The 23644-nt window shown below is 37.7% G+C and overlaps 2 protein-coding genes across 5 annotated transcripts in view; one reads left to right on the top strand and one right to left on the bottom strand.

Moving 5' to 3' along the window:
* CCNH (cyclin H) lies at window positions 1-22153 on the top strand. 4 transcript variants are annotated; one of them, XR_004343750.1, is made up of 10 exons: window positions 1-275; window positions 2340-2462; window positions 5365-5438; window positions 6450-6660; window positions 10264-10427; window positions 13356-13426; window positions 15870-15981; window positions 19033-19108; window positions 19657-20475; window positions 21207-22153. XR_004343750.1 is itself a non-coding variant. In XM_030324343.1 (10 exons), the coding sequence occupies exons 3-10, from the start codon at window positions 2382-2384 to the stop codon at window positions 19693-19695; spliced, it is 828 nt and encodes a 275-aa protein (XP_030180203.1). In that variant the 5' UTR covers window positions 197-275; window positions 1637-1766; window positions 2340-2381; the 3' UTR covers window positions 19696-19810. The 4 variants fall into 4 exon arrangements, 3 of the variants coding, with proteins under 3 accessions (XP_030180182.1, XP_030180191.1, XP_030180203.1); XM_030324343.1 differs by lacking the exon at window positions 21207-22153 and adding an exon at window positions 1637-1766 and having other exon boundaries at window positions 197-275; window positions 19657-19810; XM_030324322.2 differs by having other exon boundaries at window positions 7-275; window positions 19657-22153.
* RASA1 (RAS p21 protein activator 1) overlaps window positions 21757-23644 on the bottom strand; it is a 113392-nt gene continuing 111504 nt past the window's right edge. Inside the window, 1 exon segment of the mRNA XM_030322350.2 lies at window positions 21757-22819. Within this exon segment, the coding sequence (XP_030178210.1) occupies window positions 22736-22819 (84 nt within the window). The 3' untranslated portion in view covers window positions 21757-22735.

Here is a 23644-nt window from a genome sequence, read left to right as displayed (position 1 = left end):
TACCACGTGATCGTAACGTCAACGCGCAGGCGCCCGCCGAACTGACGCGCTCGGCTTCGGCGGGTTAGTGGTCGGGGTTTAGGTGATCTCCCACCGCCGTGTTGTGGCGTTTGGGGTCTTTTTCTCCAGACTTCCTGGCCCTGCTCTGGGATTTCACTATGTACCACAACAGTAGCCAGAAGCGGCACTGGACTTTCGCCAGTGAGGAGCAGCTAGCACGACTGCGGGCGGACGCCAACCGTAAATTCAAATGCAAAGCGGTCGCCAACGGGAAGGTGAGGATCCCGGCGGCCGGTCCCCTGCCCTCGCTTCTAAACTCTTGAGCAGCTGCTGCCCGCCCTCCCTTGTCCACCCTGCCTTCCCTGGGGCCCCTGCACACCTCCGTCCCCTCCCCCCGCCCGTGCGTCTCTGGCGCGCGGGGCGTTTATTTAACGAACGGACGGGTACCTTGCCAGGTGTTTAGGCTGAGGAGACGAACTACGCCCTTAACGTAGTCGAATGGCAGGTGAGTAATCAGTAACATGGCGAAGGAAGGTCTTTGTAGGAAGCTAACGTAGTGCGGGAGCAGAGCCTTTCGTTTGTTAAGAGGCCATGTCAGGGAAGGCTTTCCCCAGCAGTTAATGCAGAGAAGATGGGAAAGGAAGTTCCGCGCGGACAGAGCCACAGGTGCAAAGTGGGAGGTCGAAAGTTGCCGGACGGGGCCTTGGAATGCTCAGGGTCCTGTGTCGCGGAAGGTCTGAACAGGTGCAGAAACTTGCCAGCTGAAGTGAGGAGTTTGAGTTTATGATGATGAGATGGGGAACCTTTGAAAATTTAAACGGGGAATTAACCTTTCAGATTCTGTTGTAGAAAGAGACCTCAGGAAACCTGGTGGTGAATGTATTGGGCGGGTTCGGGGACAGGGTGGACGCGGGGAAACAGGAGACGGGTTAGCACAAACCAATTGAGGATGGTTTAGACTTTGGGCCTGCCAGCCAAATCCTTTCTCTTATAACTCACGCCGGTTTAATCTTTTTTCATAAATTGCACCACGTATTCTAGTACAAGCTTCCCTCCATCAAATATTCCATGTTTCAGACCTTTTGGTACTCAGGTACTTTTCCGTTTAGTTCACTTCTGATTCATACTGCTTAATTTTTGTACTACGCAAAGTAGTACATACCACGCTGTGTATGTACCAGGCACTATTCTCAGCATTTAGTGAGTTCCTGTAATCCTCATAACTATCCTGTGAAGTGGATACTGCTATTATCCTTGCTTTCCAGCTGAGGAAACTGAAGTATAAAGTGGTTGAGTGACTTTTCAGGGCTACATTGTGGCAGAGCCAAGATTTGAACCCAAGGAGTCTAGTTCCGGAATTTCTGCTCTAAACCACAATGCCATACTACCTCTGTAAAATTAGAATCTGTGATAGTTTCCTAGGGCTACCCTAAAAAATTAGCACAAACTGGGTGGCTTAAAACAACAGAAGTTTATTGTTTCACAGTTCTGGAGGCTAGAAGTCTGGGATAAAGTTGTCAGACCATGCTGTCTGTAGGTCTCTGGGGCAGGATCTTTGCTCTTGCAGCTTCTGATAATCCTAGGTATTCCTTTGCTTGTGACAATGTAACTTCGCTTTCTGTCTCTCTCTACATAGTGTATCTTGGCATGTTCTTTTTATGAGGATACCAGTCGTATCGGATTAGGAGCCCACTGTACTTCAGTATGACCTCGTCTTAACTAATTACATCTGCAGAGAACGTTTCCAGATAAGGTCACATTCTGAGGTACTGGGGGGTTAGGACTTCAACATACCCTTTTTTGGTAGTCATAATTAAACCAATTACACTACCTAGTGGATATTTGTTGTAAAAGTGTTATATTATTAACCATCTAGTGTATTCTGTAGAAGAGTGTATAAAGACAGTTAGGAGGTAATGTTTTAAGGGTGAGAATCGTCCTTGAGACACTTACTGATTTTTACCTCAACTGTGTGACTTAATGACTGAGAAAGGGACGTTGAGAGCTCTCCAGCCAATGACAGTGTGTATCTTCTTTTTGATTTGTAATTGATGTCAAACTTGTGAGCATATGCACACACACACTCATCATTCTTTTTTCTCTGAAGAAGCAACTGTCCAGCTGACATTCTGAAAAATTGTGAAATGATGGTATAGTTCAGTTTATCAAATATTTTACTAAAGCTATTTTGTGGAATAATTGGTAGCTCTATAAAGAAAAACAGTGATGTGGTATATTTCCCTTTGGTTGAAGATGAAAACTAAATTTAATCTGGATAGAGAATAGTATTTTAAGATTATTGAATTCATTGAACTTTCGCTGTAACTTTTGATCTAAAGGTTCTTCCAAACGATCCAGTCTTTCTTGAGCCTCACGAAGAAATGATGCTCTGCAAATACTATGAGAAGAGATTATTAGAATTCTGTTCAGTGTTTAAGCCAGCAATGCCACGGTCTGTTGTGGTAAGTTATGATACTGATGAAGTATAATGTCCTTTAGCTGACTTCTGAAATCAGGACTCTTCTAAATGTGTAACTCAGTTCTCCATCCGCTGTAGTCAAAAATGCACCTTAGTTATATAAATATGTAATTTATGTATTCACATTTCTGTCACTCTGTGTTATTTTTTGATAAACTCCTTAATTTAGGAATTTCTGTATTGTTTCTTACAAAGTATTTCAGGTCTCATTTCATTGTTGGAAGAATTTTGAGATCTGCTAGACAGGTCACGACATCCTCATCTTAGAGAGAAAGAAAAGATTAAATAATTTTCCAGGTTCTCAACTAACGAGCAATAGAGCTGGGAGTAGAACACAGACTAGTGCCTTTTTAAGTCTGTCACACGTTTGAAATAATGCATTCATTCATCATTTGTAATCAGATGCACCGGCTAAAACTCATGCCATAAGAAGTTGTTAAGCCTTGATTAGGAGAAGCTGGAGATTTATCTTTTGGTAAAAAATTGTCTTGTGGTTGTTTCCGATGTCTGGTTCTAAGAACTCCGTGTGTGTGTGTGTGTGTGTGTGTGTGTGTGTGTGTGTGTGTGTGTGTTTACTGTGGTATGGTAATGGTGAGAAACAAGTAGTTCAGACTTTTTGGCTATATGGATTTACATGCACTGTCCTTGTAATTGTTCCTTTAGAATGTATTCTTGTTTATTGAACATCAGCTGAGGTTGAAAAGCTGAAAGAAAAAAAGGAGTATAAAATATTTTTTCATAATTCTCTTGCCAGTTTGTTGTGAAGATCAAATATGAAAGTCTGTCTTGAGTGAAAGTCTATCTTAAGTTTCAAAGTTATATAGAGTGAATAACTTATGACTCAATAGAGAATAACCTCCCAGGAAACAATCTCCTTTTTTTTTTTTTTAATATTTATTTATTTTGAGAGAAAGCTTGCGAGCGAATGAGGGGCAAAAAGAGGGGGAGAGACAGAATCCCAAGCAGGCTCTGTGCTGACAGCACATTGGACACGGGGCTCCATCTCATGAACCATGAAATCAAAAGTTGGATGCTTAACCAACTGAGCTACTCAAAGTGCCCCGGAAATAATCTCCATTTTCAAAGTTGAATATAAATTGAAGTATATTGGAAATACCAAGTTCAAAAGTACTCGTGATGTTTTTTTGTTTTTTGTTTTTTTTTTTAAGTTCACCTGATCTTCATCTGAGAGATAAAAGATTTATGAAGAATATCAGATGGCCTTGATTGGTTTCTGTCTCCAGATTTGGTTCTGTTATTTTCTGATAAAAGTGCTATAACATAAGGCAGTAGGTTTATGTGATCTTTTCAGATGAAGAAACTGAATTCTTGAATAAACTTATTTGTGGAATGTCTTTTTTTTATTTTTTTATTTTTTTTTTCAACATTTATTTATTTTTGGGACAGAGAGAGACAGAGCATGAACGGGGGAGGGGCAGAGAGAGAGGGAGACACAGAATCGGAAACAGGCTCCAGGCTCCGAGCCATCAGCCCAGAGCCTGACGCGGGGCTCGAACTCACGGACCGCGAGATCGTGATCTGGCTGAAGTCGGACGCTTAACCGACTGCACCACCCAGGTGCCCCGTGGAATGTCTTTTTATAACGTGCTTATTTATAACTGATAAGTTTTATTGTTTCACATAAAACGACAAAGTTAAACTTTTAAAATATTTAAAAGAAAAGGTTTTTTTTTTTTTTTTTTTCTATCTAAAAATAGATAAGTGTTTATCTTGTTGGTTCTAGCCGAATTGCATAGTGGTTAAAAGTACAGGTAGGTCTTAGGTGAATCCACCCCTATTGCTCATCGGATGTGTGACCTGGTACAAGACCATTAACCTCACTGGTAGTCATTTTCCTTTTCTATAAAGTGGAGATGCCAATACTTCACCAAGCTGTTGTAAGGAATAAAAAAGATAATAGATTAGTGCTTGGCACAGAGTCTGGGAAATGGGATATGGTCAATAATTGGTAGGTGCCTCTTCTGTTTAGTTTGGCAACATGATCATGAATCTATCACACAGACCCAGAGCGGATTTAGAGAGAAGGTTTATTGCCCCAGCTGTGTTAATTCTGTCAATGTTTTGACAAGACTGATTTAAGCTGTGAATATTTGTGTGTTTTTCTTGGTTTCTTCTAATCTAGGTGGCTTTGTTATTCTCAAGTCTAAAATAAATACACACAGGGTGCCTGGGTGACTCAGTCAGGTGTCCGAGTCTTGATTTCAGCTCAGGTCATAATCTCACGGTTCGTGAGTTCGAGCCACACATCGGACTCCACGCTGACAATGCAGAACCTGCTTGGGATTCTGTTTCTGTCCCTCTCCTGCTTGTGCGTGCACTGTCTCATCTCAGTTTCATTCTCTCTCTCTCTCTCAAAATAAATAAACTTAAAAAAATAATAAATACAGACTTTTTGAAATTAAGTTAGTGCCCATAGGAAAGATAACCCAGGGTGTGTGAGGAGGAACAACAAAGGGTCTTTTGGCTGTGGCATTTCTATAGTAATTCGTCACAATTTATAGGATTAAAGAAGAATTAAGACGTTTTGGTATTTTGTATGGGTAACTTTTTTTTTTTTTTTTTTTTTTAACATTTATTTATTTTTGAGAGAGCATGAGTTGGGGCAGGGCAGACAGAGGGAGACACAGAATCCAAAGCAGGCTCCAGCCTCCGAGCTGTCAGCACAGAGTCCGATGCGGGGCTCGAACTCACAAATTGTGAGATCATGACCTGAGCTGCAGTCAGGCTTAACTGGCTGAGCCACCCAGGCGCCTCTGCATGGGTAACTTTTTTAAAGAAACCTTTGCATAAGTAAATTTTTTAAAACTTTTAATGAAACAACATGTATGTCTGAGTGGATTCTGATTATGTATTTTTAATCTTAGGGTACAGCTTGTATGTATTTCAAGCGTTTTTATCTTAATAATTCAGTAATGGAATATCACCCCCGGATTATAATGTGAGTATAATTCTACTTTATTGATTTTCATTTAAGAAGTCTTTTATACTATTTGTGGAAAAAATGACTTCGTAATGATAATTTAGACTTGTATTCTGTTTTGAATTTCCACTATCCTTATACTTGTCATATATCTACAGTACTTTCTCCCTGTAATACTGATGTCATCTGAACTTCAGCTTGTCCAAATTTAAATTCTGTTTTTCTCAAACTAACTTCGCTAATATCTCTTTCTGTTAGTGGCACCTTTCTTCTCCCTGTTGCTCCAATGAGAATCCTTTGTGGTACCTCCTGTCTTTGTACATCAGTTAGTTTACAAGTCTTGTAGCTCCATATTCACTTCAATTTAATAAAGGTCCCTTAAACATAAGGATGAAGTTAGCGTGAGACTCATCAAAGAGTTTGCTGTCAGTGACATTGTCCCTGTTTATTTTCTGTCTTTTTCATTTCCATTTCTACTAGTCTAGGTCAGGCCCTTGTTACTTTGAATTTTGATTTTTGTGGTAATTTGTTTACTAGTTTCTTACCTGAAATTTATGGTACTAGCCACGAGAGTTTCATAGGTTAGTTCCTGAGGTAATAATCCCTATTGAAATGCTTTCAGAGACATCACTGATGGCCTTCCAGTGTTCTTTTAACCTACCTTCTCAGGTACACCTCTGTGTACTGTTGTGTTCTTTCATCTACATTTCATGATTCAGAGTACTTTTATTCTTCAGTTATTTTTCTAGATATTTATGTTGAACTGTACAAAACTGCCAGTAATAGTAGTCAATAATGGTTAAATGCTGTGGCAAGATTATACAGTTCAACCTAATTTTATAGTCTCCTAATGGATAAAAAGTTTGAACAGGAAACTTTCTTTTTCTCTTTTTTTTAAATAAATTTCTTGCAATATTTAGTGTAGTCACTTATTATGCATTTTTAGAACCTATTTTTAGAAATAAAATATTCAGGTATTTCTCAAAGTTTGTACAGATACCATTCCCTTCCCTTTGTTTTTTCCTCTAGGCTCACTTGTGCATTTTTGGCCTGCAAAGTAGATGAATTCAATGTATCTAGTCCACAGTTTGTTGGAAATCTGCGGGAGAGTCCTCTTGGACAGGAGAAGGCACTCGAACAGATTTTGGAATACGAACTACTTCTTATACAACAACTGAATTTCCACCTTATTGTCCACAATCCTTATAGACCATTTGAGGGCTTTCTCATTGATTTAAAGGTAATCTTACTGATATAAAAGGTAAACTAGTAGAGTGTACACCTTTGCTATAGTTCTTGAACCAGAAGAATCTGAAATCTTGTTATAATTTATATTCATCCTGATTGTTAAAACATGAGCTCATCCGAAACATGAGTTTAGCGTGGACTTCCACATCATTAGTTCTCAAAGTTGAGTGTCACCTGAAAGGCTTGTTAACTCAGATTGTTGGGCTGCACTTACAGAGCTTTTTATTTCGTAGATCTGCAAATATTGGTCAAAGAACTATAATGAGGACTATTGTCAATTTAGAGTAATGCTTTTGAACTTAAGTCTCCTAACTCTGGAGTACACTGTCATGGATCTGATTTAAAGAACCACAAAAAAATCTTAATTTTAAACTAGAAGATTGCTAAGTGATTTCTAGTTTTAGTGCATTGTGAACTTGAATCAATATATACGCATCAAAAATAGAAGTAGATAAACATGCACAAAAGCAACTTAAGCTATTTTGTTTTTGCCCTCACAGAGGACTTGAAAAGTGGGAGTGAAGTCAAAATGGAAGTAAAAAACTGGTTCATTCATCTCAATTGAGTGGCAAAATTTGGGCACTTTCCATATGCCAAAACACTGTTCTTGAGGATGAAGACAGGAACGCCCTCAACTATTAGAGGCCTTAGAGTCTAATGGGAAAGACAGTCATATATTCAGTATGCTCATTGTTACAGATGGAAAAATACAGGATACCTTAGAATGAGATAGCAGGTTGAGAGAAAGGAAGACAGTTCTAAGAAAGTGTCATTTAGAGTGAAATTTCAGAGCAAGAGTAGGAATTAGGTAAAAGAACATCCTAGTCAGAAAGACTTCTTTGGTCAAAGGCCCAGATCTAAGAAACCATGGTGCACTAAAGAACCTAAACAGAACTTAGAGATAGAGGGGGAAGACTGCCACAGAGTGCTGCCTGAGTGGGAGGTAGAGTCTCTACTGTGGAGGTGGTACTAAGGATTTTGAGTAGAGCGGTGGGAAACCGTTGTAAGGCTTAAGTCTGGGGATTTGCATGATGAAGTTTGCAGTTAATAAAAAAGTCCTGTTGGCAAGCCCTTGCATCAGTCTGCATCATACATTTATTGCACATATGCACGCGTCAGGCAGAGTGTGGAGAATGGATTAGAACGGATGACTCTGATAGTGGAAGTGGATACAGAGAGAGCTTCCTGGACAGAATCCTGGCGGAATCACTAGAGCTTGGGGATTGATTTCATAATAGAGATTGAGAACAGAGGAGGAACCCCAGGTTTATGGCCTAAGGATATAGGTAGATGGTGGTTTGCTTCCTGATATAGGAAACACTGGCATAGGAGAGATTTGTGGATGGTGGAGGGGTGGGGGTTGATTGATAAATCTGGTTGAGGACATAACTTTTAATAGCTGCAAGACATCACGTGTGTCTGGAGATCAGAGCAGATGGCTAGGCTAAATCAGAATGGATATAGGTGTTGTTGCTCTTGGAAAATTTAAAGTGGTTTGGCCGTAAGGACCATTTAAAGAGTAGTTGGAGAAATATAATATGCTAGTAAGGAGACTGAATAATATTCAGAGAGATAGCACTTTTTGGAGAACTGAAGGGAAGAAGAGTACTTTTAGAAGATGAGCACAGGCTCCTTTCCAGGCCTGTTCAGAATTCAGGCAAAGTAAAAGAACAAGGGTAGTGTCGGCTGGATTTAGTGCCAGAAGGGCCATTTGTGATTTTTGTGAAAGTAGTCTCCGTTGAGTGTGGAGAAAGAAAGCAGGCTGGAACCAGTGGGGAATACATAGAAGGTGAGCAAGCAAGTAGGTGTAACATGGATTAAACAGCTTGTCTTTGAAGTGGAAAAAGATGAATGATTGAGAAGATGGGGGAACTCCTAAAAAGAGATGAGAGAGACGATTTTGTTTGTGTTTTGCTTTGTGGAAGAAACTGATGAGGACAGTGAGCAGTGAGAAAAAGCTTAAAGGAAGGAGTGAAAAGTAAGTAGCTCAGGTTTCTCTTTGGAGTACGGTAGAAGTAGTTGGCATGGGATTCAAAGCAAAGTAGAGTTGACCTTGAGAGAATAGTAGGTCTTTTATATTAACAGACGGAAAGAGGGAAATATGGGTTGAGGACAGTGTTACGCCTGGGGGACTAGTGCTGACAGGAAATAAGAGTGTCTCTCTTAAAAGCCGAGATCATTTACAGAGAGTGTTGGAGTTTCAGAAAATTATCAAAGACATTGAGACAGGTGGAAAACGTTGAACACAGTTGCTGAAAAATGAGAGAACAAATTTTCTGTGGAATATAATTGTTAAAAGCCCTGCTGAGTCAGTGAACTTGAATTTATAGTAATATTACAAGACTCTTGGTGGTATTGTTTTCTGTAGCAACACTCAGAAATCGGGGTATAGTATACATATGTTGACAGCATATTGGGGCAGGAAATTCTGGAGGGAAATGAGGACCAGTGGTGAGTAGGAGCAAACAGTGGGATAAGGGACCAGAGGTTCTGGGGAGGAAGTCAGAGAATGGCTGTGAAGTAATTGAGCAAATATATTGGGAAAAGGAGCACTGTGGCCAGAGTGGAATGTCTTCTTTTGTCATACCAGCGGTCAGGCATTTCAGAATGGTAAGATGTGGGTGTGATGGTACAAATGACTCTGGATATTTTGTTGAGGGTATAGAAGAAATTTCTTACTGCTTTGGTACTTGATGTAGATATTTGAAATAGACCTGATGATTTAGGATTTAGAGTTCATCTTAAGTATAAGAAGAGTTTTTAGCAAATATTAGATCGTCCATATTTCTTGGGCATATTCTAAAAAGCATTCTGTAATCAAAGCAAGATCCATTTCCATTGACTTCTTCCCAAAACTAAACTTTAAGTAGCAGGAATTTCAAATCAAGATGAGGTAGTGCTTTGATTCCTAAAAGGCCTTGTAGCTGAATCATCTGGTTTGCCTTGAGAAGCGTTTACCTTGGACTGTGTATTTCCTAGGTCAACTTCAACGTTTTTATTTATTTTTGGGACAGAGAGAGACAGAGCATGAACGGGGGAGGGGCAGAGAGAGAGGGAGACACAGAATCGGAAACAGGCTCCAGGCTCCGAGCCATCAGCCCAGAGCCTGACGCGGGGCTCGAACTCACAGACCGCGAGATCGTGACCTGGCTGAAGTCGGACGCTTAACCGACTGCGCCACCCAGGCGCCCCCCTAGGTCAACTTCAAACCTCTCTTCCCCTTCCTCTTCAGGTGGAAAAGGACAAAGAGAGGTATTAACATAAATCGGCATAGTGCCAAGTACTATACTAGGAAGTTTAGATAAATTATCTTAAAGCATGTATTTCTTGTTATGGGTTGTGATTAAAAAAAAAAAGTGTGGAAGCCCCTGAGGAAAAGCACATTCTTAAAACATGCAGAATTTAATGACTGCACTTTTGGTACGTTCTGGCGCTGCATACAAAACAATCTTACATGGAACGATTAAGCTCGGGTGTTAATTTCATAAATAAAAGAATCCTCTATTAAGCATTATGTTGTTAATATAAATATTTTTGAACTGTTATTAGTGCATTAAATCTCAGAAGTGATAATATTTACAAACTTCCTTTCCAGACTCGCTACCCCATGATGGAGAATCCAGAGATGTTGAGGAAAACAGCCGATGACTTTCTTAATAGAATTGCATTAACAGATGCTTACCTTTTATACACACCTTCCCAAATTGCCCTGACTGCCATTTTATCTAGTGCATCTCGAGCAGGAATTACTATGGAAAGGTACTGATCTGTGTTTTAACTTTGCTGAGTCAGTTTATTCCTTCCTTGGAGACTGAGTTTTTAAGTGAAATTAATTCACTTTGTGACTATAGTCCTTTATATCTACTATGGTTGGGAGGGTTGGTGAAGGCAACTGAGAATGGAAATGAAATCACCTTTTCAGGAAATCTTTAAAGATTGAGTATCTTAGAGCTGAGAGGATCCATTTTATGACTAAAGTAGAAGTAAATCCGGTGATCCTCGAAAGCTTAGCTCTCAGTATAGGACAAGTTTTGTAAACTGGTAAGCAACATGTACACAGCAAATAATCTGCCTTGGTTTATCATTTATCTCCTGCTGTGGAGCGTGTGTGGCATGTGGAATTCAGGAAAAAACTGGGGAATGAATAATACTTGAGGGAATGTCCGAGTGAATTGCACTTGAGCTATAGATAGCTGATACATAAATGCCCATTGTGAACTTGGCTTTGCGATAAGCACTTTCCCTGAATTAAGTTTACTTGATTCTTTACAACAAAGTCTTATGCACAGATTAATTAAGCATTATTGTCATATTGATTTGTAACTTAAGCACAGGCTAGTAGCAAATTAGACTTTGTAAATTTTTATAATAATTTCTCTGTGGCCTTTGAAGTTCTGCCTGATTTTATTCCTGGAAAAAGCTGAGGAGGAAAGATGATCAGACTTTCTGAACGTAAACTGTTCTACACGTTTATAAGCCCCTCATCCATAATTTCAAAATCTCTTGATAATGGTGGCAGCAGACATGAACAGATGTGATTTCATCTTTATTCAACTTAATGGGAGTATGTATATGTTTCCTTACACAAATATGAGTGTCACGGATAACAGGTATCCTTCCACAGACATCACTGGACTGTTTCACATTTCATGGAGTATTCACCAGGTTCCCTTTCCAAAACATGAACAGTTTATGTATTTCAAAACAAATCCAAGATAAGGGATTGTGGGCTTAGGTTTTTGTTATGCCTCCACAAACACAGCTCACCAAATGTGCATAAATCTAAACATTTAATCCCAAAGTAATCTATACCTCCACTTATTTAAGCAAAACTTTTTCTGAGCGCCTCCTATATACTATGCACTGTGCTGTTAACATGAACAAAGCTCTAAATCCTTGTTCTTGTTAGGAAAGACAGCCACAGATAATTGATGTCTTTGGAGATTAGGTGTGGAGCTTCCAAGCCTCGAAGAGGAGAAAGCCTCTTTTCCACAATTCCGCTAACCAAATGTTTGATTAATTTGTTTAAGCATCGTATCTTATGCAGTATATATGCAGATTCTCCAATGGTGAGATTTTTCTGTTTTTCCTCAAGTAGATGAAGAGGCATGAAGCATCCTAAAGTCCAAATGAGAGTTTATGTCACCTTGAAAGTGTAGTTATAATTTCAGATAGCCAAAACTGAAATTGTGGTAATTTGGGCTCTTTGTAAATTAAATACACTTTTGAATTTCCCAGGGAATATAAACATGTGGGCATTTTTTTTTTTTTTTTTTTTTACTTTGAGAAAATATTTTCAAATCACTTTTAAGTTCTCATTTACTTTGCAAACTTTGGGGATATGTTGGAGTTGCCTTTACATTTATTGCTGGTTTCAAAAAGGGAAAGCCCTTGTGCTGTTATATTCTGGATGATGCTTTAGATTATTACTCCTAGGATGTTCTCTTGTTAGTTCTGAGTTTTCTTCTTTTACTGAATTTTTTTTTCATCAAAATACTAAAATTCTAATTCAGGATTGAGATCGAGTTGCTAATTTAAAGCTTCATAGAAGCAAATGGTCTGGTCAGCTATCTCTTAGAACCAAATGTATCACCCTTATGATTAAGGGGTGGAAAGGAAAGGAAGAATGAAACGAAACAAATGAAGATGCCAAAAGTATGAGGGGTTTTAGGGAGAAAAGGAAAAGGAAGAAACTGGTAGTATTACTGATAACCAGAAATGCATTTTTATATCTAAAATTCCCATCATAGATGATGAAGTTGTAATATCGGCCTTAGTTGTCAGACTTACATAATAACCTGTAAATAATCTGTATAGTTTAAAAGATAGCAACAAAATTTCTTAATTGTCTTTCTTTTGTTGTAATTGTATTTCACCGTTTATTCATTTCACTATTTTTCAGAGGAATTAATAATTATTTTGCACTTGTGTTTGAAAGATTACTTACACCTCGAGAATCTGTTCACTTGGGCTTTTATCAATTATAGATCAAGCTCAGAATAACTAAATATTTGAATGTAGACATTGTATTTTCATGCTGCTGTCATTGGTTCTGAGAAAGGTAATTGGGCTTTACATCCACTTATAGAAAAGTATTAACACTTTTGATTTGGACTCTTTGCAGATATGATACAAAAGATTTGTAAAGCATAAGTTGATATTCTTAACTGGTTTGAATACCTGTTAGTACCAAGAAGAGTTCACTTGATACTAAGGGGAGAGAGAAGCCTTCCTAGTGCCAGGCTCCAGCTCTCCTTCTTCCTATCTTTATAACTTTGGGCAAGTTACAAAGTCATGACCTGTCTGTGCCTCTGACTCAGATTGGTCACCTGTCAAACGAAGTTAGATTCATAGGGTTTGTATATTAAGCACTTAACCATAATGATAATCGATACTTTTAATGTTATTTGCATATCATTTTTTCTCTGAAAGCATATATATTACAAAATTTAGACAAATTAGTCTTAACATTAAACACCCTTTAAACTGAGTGGTATTAAATTTTTAAGACTAATAGTTATAGATTATAGTTCTGTGTTCAAAGTTTTGTTATTTAATACTTTTAAAGTAAATTTTAAAATTGACCTTGATGAAATGAATGTGGAGGAAACTAATTTATGATGCCATATTACTCAAGATGCTGTATGTGTTCAATAGATTAAAACTTTTTTTTCTGTTCTTTACCAGTTATTTATCAGAAAGTCTGATGTTGAAAGAGAACAGAACTTGCTTGTCACAGTTACTAGATATAATGAAAAGTAAGTGAAACAACTTTGATAAAATGTTCTTCTGTTACAAAGTTGCTTTCTAAATAAATATTATCTTGATATTTAACTTGAGACATAGATTATTGTTTAGATTTACTTTCATTGAATTAATATATCATGGAGGCATGAAGGATACATTGGTGGAGAACAAATAGAAGGTACCCTAAAGGAAGTACTTTTCACACATACAGACTTAATAGGAGAGTGAAAATATAAGATTCAGAGAGGGTTAAGACTCAAAACAGACCTTTTCAAGTGTGCACAGATATGTGGTAGGCACAGAAAAAGATCTAAATGGAACCAAATGAAAGATAATACTTAAATTTGGTGTTCTGTTTTGTAATCAGCTCTAACTAGTTTATACATGTCATTTGCTAGTCACGTTGGTGTTACAGAAGCCATGGGTGTGATTTTTGCATTATCTGGGACACTTTTGGTGTCAGAACTCTTGGCGTGGTGGTGGCTGCTACCAGCATCTATTTGGTAGAAGTAAGAATGCTGCTAGACGTCTTATAATTCAGCATAGTCTCACTAGGCTGAAAAGTGGCTCCCCAAAGACACCCATGTCTGAATCCCTGGAACCTGTGAATGTTGTTATAAAGTCTCTGCAGATGTATTAAAGTTAAGGATCTTGAGATGGGGACATTATCTTGGATATCCAGGTAGGGCATAAATGCATCACAGGAGTCTTTATTAGTTAGAGAAAGGCAGAGGAATGGACGTTTGACAGAGAAGCCATTGTGAAGATAGAGCACAGAGATGGCAGCCTTGAAAATCGGGAGTGATATGGCCACAAGCCAAGGGGTGCTGGCAGCCACCAGAAGCTGGATTTTCCCCTGGAGCCTCCAGAGGGAGCCTGGCTCAGCTGACATTTTGATTTTGGCCCATTGAAACTGATTTCAGACTTCTGGGCTTCAGAACTGTGAGAGAATAGCAGGCTTGGGAAACAAATCTTGCCCCTCATGACAGAATTTTCTAGCCCAAACTGACACTGCTGAGTGCCATTGTTGAGAAACCCTGTCTTAAGGTTGAGTAGAGATCAGCCAGCCCTGTCCTTCCTTCTTGCCCATGTCGCACTGAATGCTCATGGCCACTAAGCTCTAGGATTCAGTCTGTTGTATTTGTCCCTCAAATTTTTTGTGGTATTTGTCCTTGCTAATTAAATATGCAGTTGAAATAATAAACCAATAAAATAGCATAAAGATCGCTATCGCAGAAATGGGTAAATGGGTGTACTTTTTATATTGTTTATGTTTTAAAAGTTAAGATGCTTCAGAGCATGTAAATACCATTCCTTGATTCTCTCCTTGAAATTGAGGGCTTCCTTTCCTCTTTAATTGAGAATGATGGATTTGTGATTTATGAATCATAAAACTGTATGTCTTCAGTTACACCACTAGAGGGTTCACTTCCAAAGCTAATTGTGATGTGGCTAGAGATCTTCATTAGGATCATGGAATTTAGTGGGTAAAATGGGCCTTAAAGATAACCCACAGTGCTCCTTGTACACTGACAATTGATTACTGATTTCTTCTCAAGGATCTTTAATTTACTCCACTGTTTTAACATGAAGGAAGGATAGCTCTTGACAAAACATTCAGAGCTTTAACGATAATTAAGGTATCTTATTCATAAGTTTTTGGAACAAAGATACTGTCCTCAGGGTACGGAGTCATCAGTATTCAGTTGAAAACACTCCATTCTTTGCAGTATGAAATAAGCCAGTAGCTCTCCCTATTTGAGCATGTGGCCAGCTAGTAATAAGCCCTGGATCTCTCATCAGTCCCCTGAAAAATCTTGAGGTTTATATTCTTAGGTTTATTGTAGTTGAATAATATTAACAGACCAGGGTAGAGGATCGTTCTGCAATTATTAAGTCACTGACAAAGTAGTTTGCTTTTAGCCTGAAGAGAACATTTTTGTTTTCTTGGCGATGCTTTATTGTATAGGATCTGCATGTTGTTGAAGTGAAGGACCATTGACACATTTTACTAAGCATCCTCCCTTAATTACATGTCATCTAATAGTGATTTCCTTTGTAAATAAGAAGTATAACCTATGGACCACCGTCTGTAGGACAGAATGTTATAAATACAGTTGGTGGCAGGAAACAAAGCATGTTCACTAAATCATGGGATTTATAAAAGCTTTAAACCTGAGCAGAAAGTGACCGTGGTGGGATTTGGAAAAAAACTGACTAGAATGTAGAACATGGTTATTTTTGTGCTGTATGTGATATGGGCTAACCAGCAGACAGCTCTAATTACTTGAAGTGTGCTGTTCGTTGGATTAATGCAGAGCAATGCAAATCCTGATAATAATAATAATCACATTTCAAGAGTTTTGTTATTCCCATTATAAGGTGGGACAGTACTCCGCTCCCTTATGGGAAAAGACTTTTTATTATCTGTTATAAATCTTTTTATCCACTTAGGTATGAGAAACTTGGTAAAAAAATATGAACCACCCAGATCTGAAGAAGTTGCTGTTCTGAAACAGAAGTTAGAGAGATGTCACTCTGCTGAGCTTGCCCTTAACATAATTACGTAAGTAGATGTGTTATTCGACAATTGTCAAGTCTAGCTCATCCTTAAAATAAGTCATTTAATTGGTAACTGCTTTCGCGGGGAAAAATGACTTCTTAAGTTGGGTTTTTTTAATTGAGTGGACATTTCTAACAGGATAAACACGAGGTAATGGTCTGGTTTTCGTAATACAGTTCTCCTGCTATGACTAATGTGTTCTTTGGCTTGCAGGCCCTGTCCCGTTCTTTTACTCCTTGTGGGGTCTCTAGAGTCTTTCTCAGGAGTCTTTGAACCTCTTCTTGCTCTTTTAATCTTTGGGTTCTTGGCAGGTCTGATTGATACCTTGTCTGAGGGAACAAGTATACTGTTCCAGGTTTCTATTAGGTAGAGTAGGGAAAGTTGGCTTATTTTCTTTCAGTGGTAAACTTTATACTTAAGGAAGACCTGTAAGGTATCTTACCGATTTGTACACTAAGTGTGGCAGCTAGAGAATTCAGGTTCTTGATGCTTTGCAAATTGAAGGATCCACTCAAACCTAATCTTTCAGGAGTTTGAACAGTTGGGCGTCCTGACACATAATAAGAATGGAAAAACTATTTTCTATTTTCTGCGGAATGCATTCTGATTCAAAGGTTCTACCTTACTTGTTAGTGTTTAGTGGGAATGAGCCCTGGCATCTTACAGCTAAGGATGCATCTAAGATGTTATCTCTATAGTTGGTAAATATACTCGATTGGATAATGAGAAACCAGAACAGTGTTCCATGGCCTTCAGATCCAGGTACACGAGTCAAACTGTGTAAGTACACAGTGGTAGTAGGAGATTTATGAAGCATGCCAAATATGGGTCTACTTTATTATATTCATAACTATAATTGCAAAGCATGGCTTAGCATAGGACTTAAAATTGGTAGATTTCACTCCTGGGTTTCAGTGGTAACTCATAGGAATGAAAGAGAGGTTACAGAGAAGTAAAGAAATGTTGACTTTGGTAAGTAAAATTATTACAGCACTGATCATCTTCTTTCCACATAGATTTTGAAGGGGCTGGCAAACTCTGGTCCACAGGCCAAATGTGAACTACTACCTGTTTTTAGAAAGACTGGTCTTGGACCAGAGACATACCCGTTAATTTGCATGTTGTCTGTGGCTGTTTTCACACTACTGCCGGAGTTGGTTAGTTGTGACAGAAATGGACTGTATGACCTACAGGGTGTAAAATATTTACTTTTTGGCCATTTAAAGAAAAATTTACCACCCTCTGGATTAGACCACTGAACTATTAATCTACCCTTCTAGCTAGGTAACTGAATGGCCTGGCCCATAAGCCAAAATTCTGAATTGCCAGAGTACTACCTCTTACTCCCAAGTTACTATCTGCTTTACACTATGTCAAGCAAATTCTGCATATACATGAGTACTTGAGAGGTGCTTTTAAAAATGCAAGCAAAGGGGCGCCTGGGTGGCGCAGTCGGTTAAGCGTCTGACTTCAGCCAGGTCACGATCTCGCAGTCCGTGAGTTCGAGCCCCGCGTCGGGCTCTGGGCTGATGGCTCAGAGCCTGGAGCCTGTTTCCGATTCTGTGTCTCCCTCTCTCTCTGCCCCTCCCCCGTTCATGCTCTGTCTCTCTCTGTCCCAAAAATAAAAATAAAAAAAAAAAAATAAAAAAAAAAAAAATGCAAGCAAATATATTGCTTACATTATAAAATGCAAGCAATAAATTACTAGAAAAATGAAATAGACAAAATATAAGCTTAAATTTTATTAGATTCAACTGACATAAAATCAACAAAATTACTGTAAAAGTTTCTAAACACACACTCAGTTTCTGTACTTAATCTTCTTGCATAGTGGAAATGGTTCCTGGATTGACCAGCACTAGTCCGTGGACCACACTTAACAGGCATTACGTTAGGATAAAATATTTTTCTTTATAAATAAACTCCTTTATCTTTTTTCCATTACACAAGTAATAACTACATTGTCATTATTAAAGTCCGCCGATTCAGGTAAACCAAAGTTCTGTTAGATCAAAACCCAAATCCACTTGTGACCTCAGGGGTAATTTCTAGGTGGTTTACCTTTGCCATCATTTTCTCTGCATGTGTGTTCATGAGGAAGTTTGTTTTTTTCTCTTCATTACTGTTTTCATACATATTGTACATTTAATAGTATTGAATCTTTAACTTTTATCAGTCTGGGTGAAAAAAGTGATTACATTGGTATTTTAATTTGCATTTCCCGTATTACTGTGAGGCATTGATGTTTCTGTGCTCAACATTTATATTTCTACTTCTGTATTGCTTGCTTATAACCTTTGAGTGGTTTTCTGGTGTTATCTTCTTGATTTGTAGCTCTTTTTATATTTTATATACTTTTCAAATATATCTTACACCCGTTTTCTTCTGTTTCACCTTGTGATAGATTTCTTCTGTTTTACTTTGTGTTGTTTTACACCTTTATATCTCAAAACCTTTTCCTACCCTAAGTTAATTTACATTTTGCTTTTTGTTTAGCTGTCAAAACTATTTAGAATTATTTGTGAACATTCTGAGGTAGAAATCTTAATACTCATTTTTTAAAATCAGTAATGTTATGCTAGTCACTTTTTAAAAAATTCATAATTTTTCTCAGTTAAATATTCATTGTATATTAAGTTCCTATGTATAGTTGTTTTTTTGCTTGTCTGCTCTGATTGTTGATCTATTTAAATCTTGCTAATCCCATACTTTAAGTTACTATATCTCTTATATATAGTGTTCTGATGATAACTGGGACAAGGGCCCCACACTGTTCTTTCAGATTCTTTGGCTATTTTTGCAGTCTTTCACACATCAGAGTTATACTTGAAAGGTTCCAGGAAAAGCTTTATTAGGACTTTAGTTAGAATTGCATTGAATGTAAAGATTAATTTGAAAGATACTGTCTTCCTATCCGTCGTAGTTCATCTCTTTCCATTTATGCAGGCTTTGTTCTTCAGCAGATACATACATACCATTTACCAGCCTTGCTAGTTTATTTTGTAGTTTTTGTTACCAGTATTCGATTACTTACTGATGGTTGCTCAATCATAGGAAGAAGAGGAAAGGCTATGAAGATGATGATTATGTCTCAAAGAAACCCAAACATGAGGAGGTATGTTGTCCAAAGGTAAATTTTAAGTTACTCTTGTTGTATAATTTGGTCTGACCATACTGTTAAGATTTTATCATTCCAGAACATGAGTATTAGAGAGGTGTGGGCTTTGAAAGCCTTCATTTTCATTTTCTTGCACCCTTCTTTATGTACATTCTCTTATTATCTTAGCCTATTGTGAAGCAGTATGATTGTTACTTGACGAATTCTTCCTGTGATTATGGAAGGCAGCAGAAATAGAACATGCTAAATTTTTGCTGTTTGACTCTCCCAGGATTCTTCTCTTATCCTTTTTTTTTTAAAAAATGTACCTTATAAGTTAGATATAGATTAATAGGAGGCAAAAGGTCACAGTTGTAACCTTTACTCGTCATTGGTGTAGTCTGGTAAGACCAAGCCATATTATTCTAAGATTGAACTACCACAAAGTTTCCTGGGTTATTTACCTTCCTATAATCAGCAGAGTAAAAGTAGAACATTTTCTTAAAAGGAGGCAAGGAAGTAAACATTAATGTTATGCTTCAGTGTAATGTTATTCTTACTACATTTTCTTTCCTTCTTAGGAAGAATGGACTGACGATGACCTGGTTGATTCTCTCTAACCATTTGAAATTGACTTTTCAATGCTAACTAATCAACAGAAGGATGAAACATATATGGCATTTAAGTTTATTTAAAAATGAAATGACGTGAAAGCATTAAAGATAGTAAATTTTCTATTTTTGTTACTTAAATTTTCTTCCCTTTCAGGATAGCTTTATGTGAAATAAAACCTTTTCAAAGGGGCCAGAATAGCACCTGGTTTAGATAGTCTTGCCCCATCATGACTAATATCAAATTAATCTTTCTATAGTAGTGAAAGCTGTAATTTATTTGCCTGTATTGTTTAAAACAAATTACAATATGCAAACCTATTTTTTAAGGAAAAGCACAAAAGTTAAAAAAACCGAGTAGTCTGCTTTAAATGTGCTAGGGAATGTTTTTCAGTCTCTACAAGCCTTTATATAAATGGTTTCTCAAATGTCACTGTGATCTACTTAGCTTTTTGTAGGTTACTACTGAACTACAAAATGCGCTTCAGCTGTCAAGTGGTAGTCAGTATTTGTTTTCCTCAGTTACCTGAAAACATTACCAAATAGGTTTCTAAAAGAGAAATCAAGTAAATATGCAGTCTTTTATTTTTTTTTTTAATATTTTTTTAATGTTTATTTTTGAACGAGAGACAGAGCAGGGGAGGGGCAGAAAGAGAGGGAGACACAGAATCCAAGCTTTGAGCTGTCAGCACAGAGCCTGATGCAGGGCTTGAACTTCATGAACTGCAAGATCGTGATGCAAGCCGAAGTTGGGACGTGTAACCAATTGGAAGCCACCCAGGCATCCTGGTAAATATGCAGTCTTGAATAGTTGTCTCGATAAAAATATTAAGTTGCTATTAACCAGTAGATAGGTGTTACAGTTACTAAGAATTTTTCAAATTAAAGATGTTTAAGAAGTTTAATTCGAATTGAAGGGAGTTGATATTAAATGTAACTCCACAGACCTCTGTGCCAATTTCCTAAGGTGCAAATGGGGAAAATAATCACCTATGTTTCCTAGGATTAATTGGAATAGTGGTTGCCTATATTAAGTGTTAATAAATGTTGGATAGAAATAGTATTCACGTATTTAACTGTGATTTTACTATTCTGTTTTATTCATAATTTGGAACCAAATTATGGATGTCTGTTGAGTTTTTTCTGGAATACTGGTTGAAGGAATTCGGCAAAACTCAGCCCGTGAATCTGAATGTTATGGATACACAGCTTTTCTCAATGTCTGTGCATCCCAGGCTGCACCTTCCATTTAGAGTATATTTTAATTACATCTCAGTATTTGAGGACAGTATTTACTATATGCATATTCTTCTAATAATTTTTTATATTTTAGGTTTTTTATTTTTAGTTCCTTCTCACTTTAGAATGAGGAATGAAGTTCATTAAGTGTGATTTTATAAAAGTCGAATAGAAGAAGCTCAAGTTGACCATTTTCCAGTGCATTCCAAGTTATGTAGCAGTGCTGCTAGCCTCTAGACAGCACTGCGGAGTGTTGGTAATTTACCTTGTTTGTCTTTTAGGTCAGTAAGCTTTGGCATCTGAGCAAGGTCCACATTTATATCTGCAAAGTCTCCTACCCAGCCCCATTTTAAAAGTTTTAGAGGCTTTATTTCATCATTGACCCAACTAGTTACTGCAAGTTCCACCCTACAAAGGTAAATGACGTTTCCTATTCCAGCTTAAAAGATAAACGTGGCATTAAAATGTGATCAGTGGTGGAGAACTCGATTGCCTAGTGCTAGAATTTGGACCTCTTTGCTCCATGTCCCTTCTGGTCTATCCTTCATCCTGTAACCCAAGTGGGATACTCCCGTAAAGCAGGAGTGATGGAAAAGTAAAGTAATGAAATTGACACCAAGAGAAAGGAGCACAGGGCTGTTGAACACCACTGCTCACCTGCCTCCACAGAAGGCTTTTCTGCCATGTGCTACTTTTTGTGTGCCTTCCCCCTCCTACACCATCGTAGGAGGGAAGGAATTGTTACTTGTCTTTTTCTTACTAGGCCTTGCTCTGGTACTAAATTTGAACTGCCCCTGAAGGAGAAAGAAAATAATGAAATGCTTAGCTGGATTTAGACAATTATTCAAGATATCCCTTGGTTTTATTTTAACTTAACCCTTGTGAATACTTCACAAAAATACATATACAGAAGCAAATAAAACTATACAAACTAAATATGCAGCAGATAGAACAAGTAGTCAGAAGTTCAAAGATGGAGAACTGTTTAAAAACATCAGTTTGGAAATGAATACTTTCAACAAAAGCATTCCAGGTGTTTTTAAACACAAAATAAATTGGTAATGTATACAATGGGTGAATGGGGAACATGCCTTGATCAGTACAACGACCAATAATATTTATTGAATTCAAACTATTTACTGTTGTAAACATGTAACGAAAGCATCATGAGATCTAAATACAGTCTTTGACAATTCGAACAAAATCTGTGGTATGTTTAAAAAATAAAGCTGATGAGCAATAGATCCATTCTATATATTTTCTTTCAACAGTTCCAGCAAGAGAAATAGCACAGTATTTTAAAAAAGTATACAGCAAAGATTGTTCCTATTATAATGGCAAACTCTGGAAACTGTAAATACAAATAGTCAATGAACAGTCAAACGGTCGTATTCCTAATGAGGAAGGAGTTACAGTAAGAACAGTCAGTGATCCAGTTATCCTCAATTGTCAACAGAATCCTTTTTGTCAGTTGGTTTCATAGTTCTTTTTTTGGCAATTGGATGTAGGGAAAATACATTTTCCAAGTTCAAGATACAGTCATAGCATTTTGTTGTGTGAAAGGTGATCTGTACACCAAGGCTCAGAAGTTGGTAAAGATTGATTCCGTATGTGGAAAAAGTGCAAATATCCTGCACAGATAGCTTACAAAAAGCTGCTGGCACACTCACCAGCAGAATCTTGGATTTTGTTTGCATAGCTCACACATCACTGGAATGTGGAAAAGTGTGCTATTTTTTGGCAAGAGCAAAGGAGACATTATACTGACGTGAATTACCGTGTTGGGAGTGCTGCACTTGGGCGAAGGCTGCTACCTGACATCATTAGTTTTTGTATACTGGTTTTGTTTTTGTTGAAGCAGTTCTGTTATGGCCAGGAGCTTTTTCAGTACATGCTAAATAAACAAAGAGAACAGTACAAAAATAATTAGTAAATAGGTAACAGTTTGGTCAAATTGGAGGGAACCTGGACTTGTAAAAAGCCATTATCAATTCAAAAGAATTCAAAAAATATTAACCATTCTACTCAAAAGATGAAACCGTAAAGGTTTCTATTCAGTCCTTGACTCAGTATTTTTGTACACTTTTGAAGTAAGTAAATTCATTTGTGTGGCATTCTCCTATCTACCTAGGATAGAACATCTTTCCAGAAAACATTTATTATAAATGACACATACATCTTAAACTCTTTAAGATGATGGAAGGACATTCAATTTGCAGCCTACTGAATACTTTAAGATTATGGAAGAAAACGGACTAGGCCTTGTCCAGTAAGAATTTTATTTTTAACTTAAGGCAGTCCATAATAAACTGCACCAGGTAGGGAGAAGACAGTATACATACCATGGACATGTAAGGAGGCCAGTGGCACACATCCTGCCTAAGCTTTTAATAAGCCAGAGTGTTACCTAAACTTGAGGATTTGGGGTTGAAGAAAAGTCAGAGTCCCCAAACACAATGTTTTAATCTCTTCTATGGCCAGGCTAGTGACAGTACTCAGGAAGAGCTTAATAGAAATGGCATCTTCCCACGCCATGCTCCAGAATCTCTGAATCTGGAGCTTGCAAGTCACTTGGCCATGCACTGCATATGTGAGAGAAACAAAGAAAACGCCACCTCACTATTGACTCCATTGTTCATTTGCCATCTTCAGAAATCACTGAAGTGTGTGAAACACATCATCGTTTGAGGTCACAGTGTGCAGTATCAAACATACATAA

The sequence above is a fragment of the Lynx canadensis genome, chromosome A1 (genome assembly GCF_007474595.2).
Source record: "Lynx canadensis isolate LIC74 chromosome A1, mLynCan4.pri.v2, whole genome shotgun sequence".
Classification (NCBI taxonomy): Eukaryota; Metazoa; Chordata; class Mammalia; order Carnivora; family Felidae; genus Lynx; species Lynx canadensis.
This window is presented reverse-complemented; position numbering and strand designations above follow the sequence as displayed.

Excerpts from the sequence above, each read along its gene's own strand:
- CCNH (XM_030324322.2), top strand. The coding sequence starts at position 159 with ATGTACCACAACAGTAGCCAGAAGCGGCACTGGACTTTCGCCAGTGAG. Across the intron at positions 276-2,339 it reads AAGCGGTCGCCAACGGGAAG|GTTCTTCCAAACGATCCAGT; the intron begins GTGAGGATCCCG and ends TTTGATCTAAAG. Across the intron at positions 10,428-13,355 it reads GCAGGAATTACTATGGAAAG|TTATTTATCAGAAAGTCTGA; the intron begins GTACTGATCTGT and ends GTTCTTTACCAG.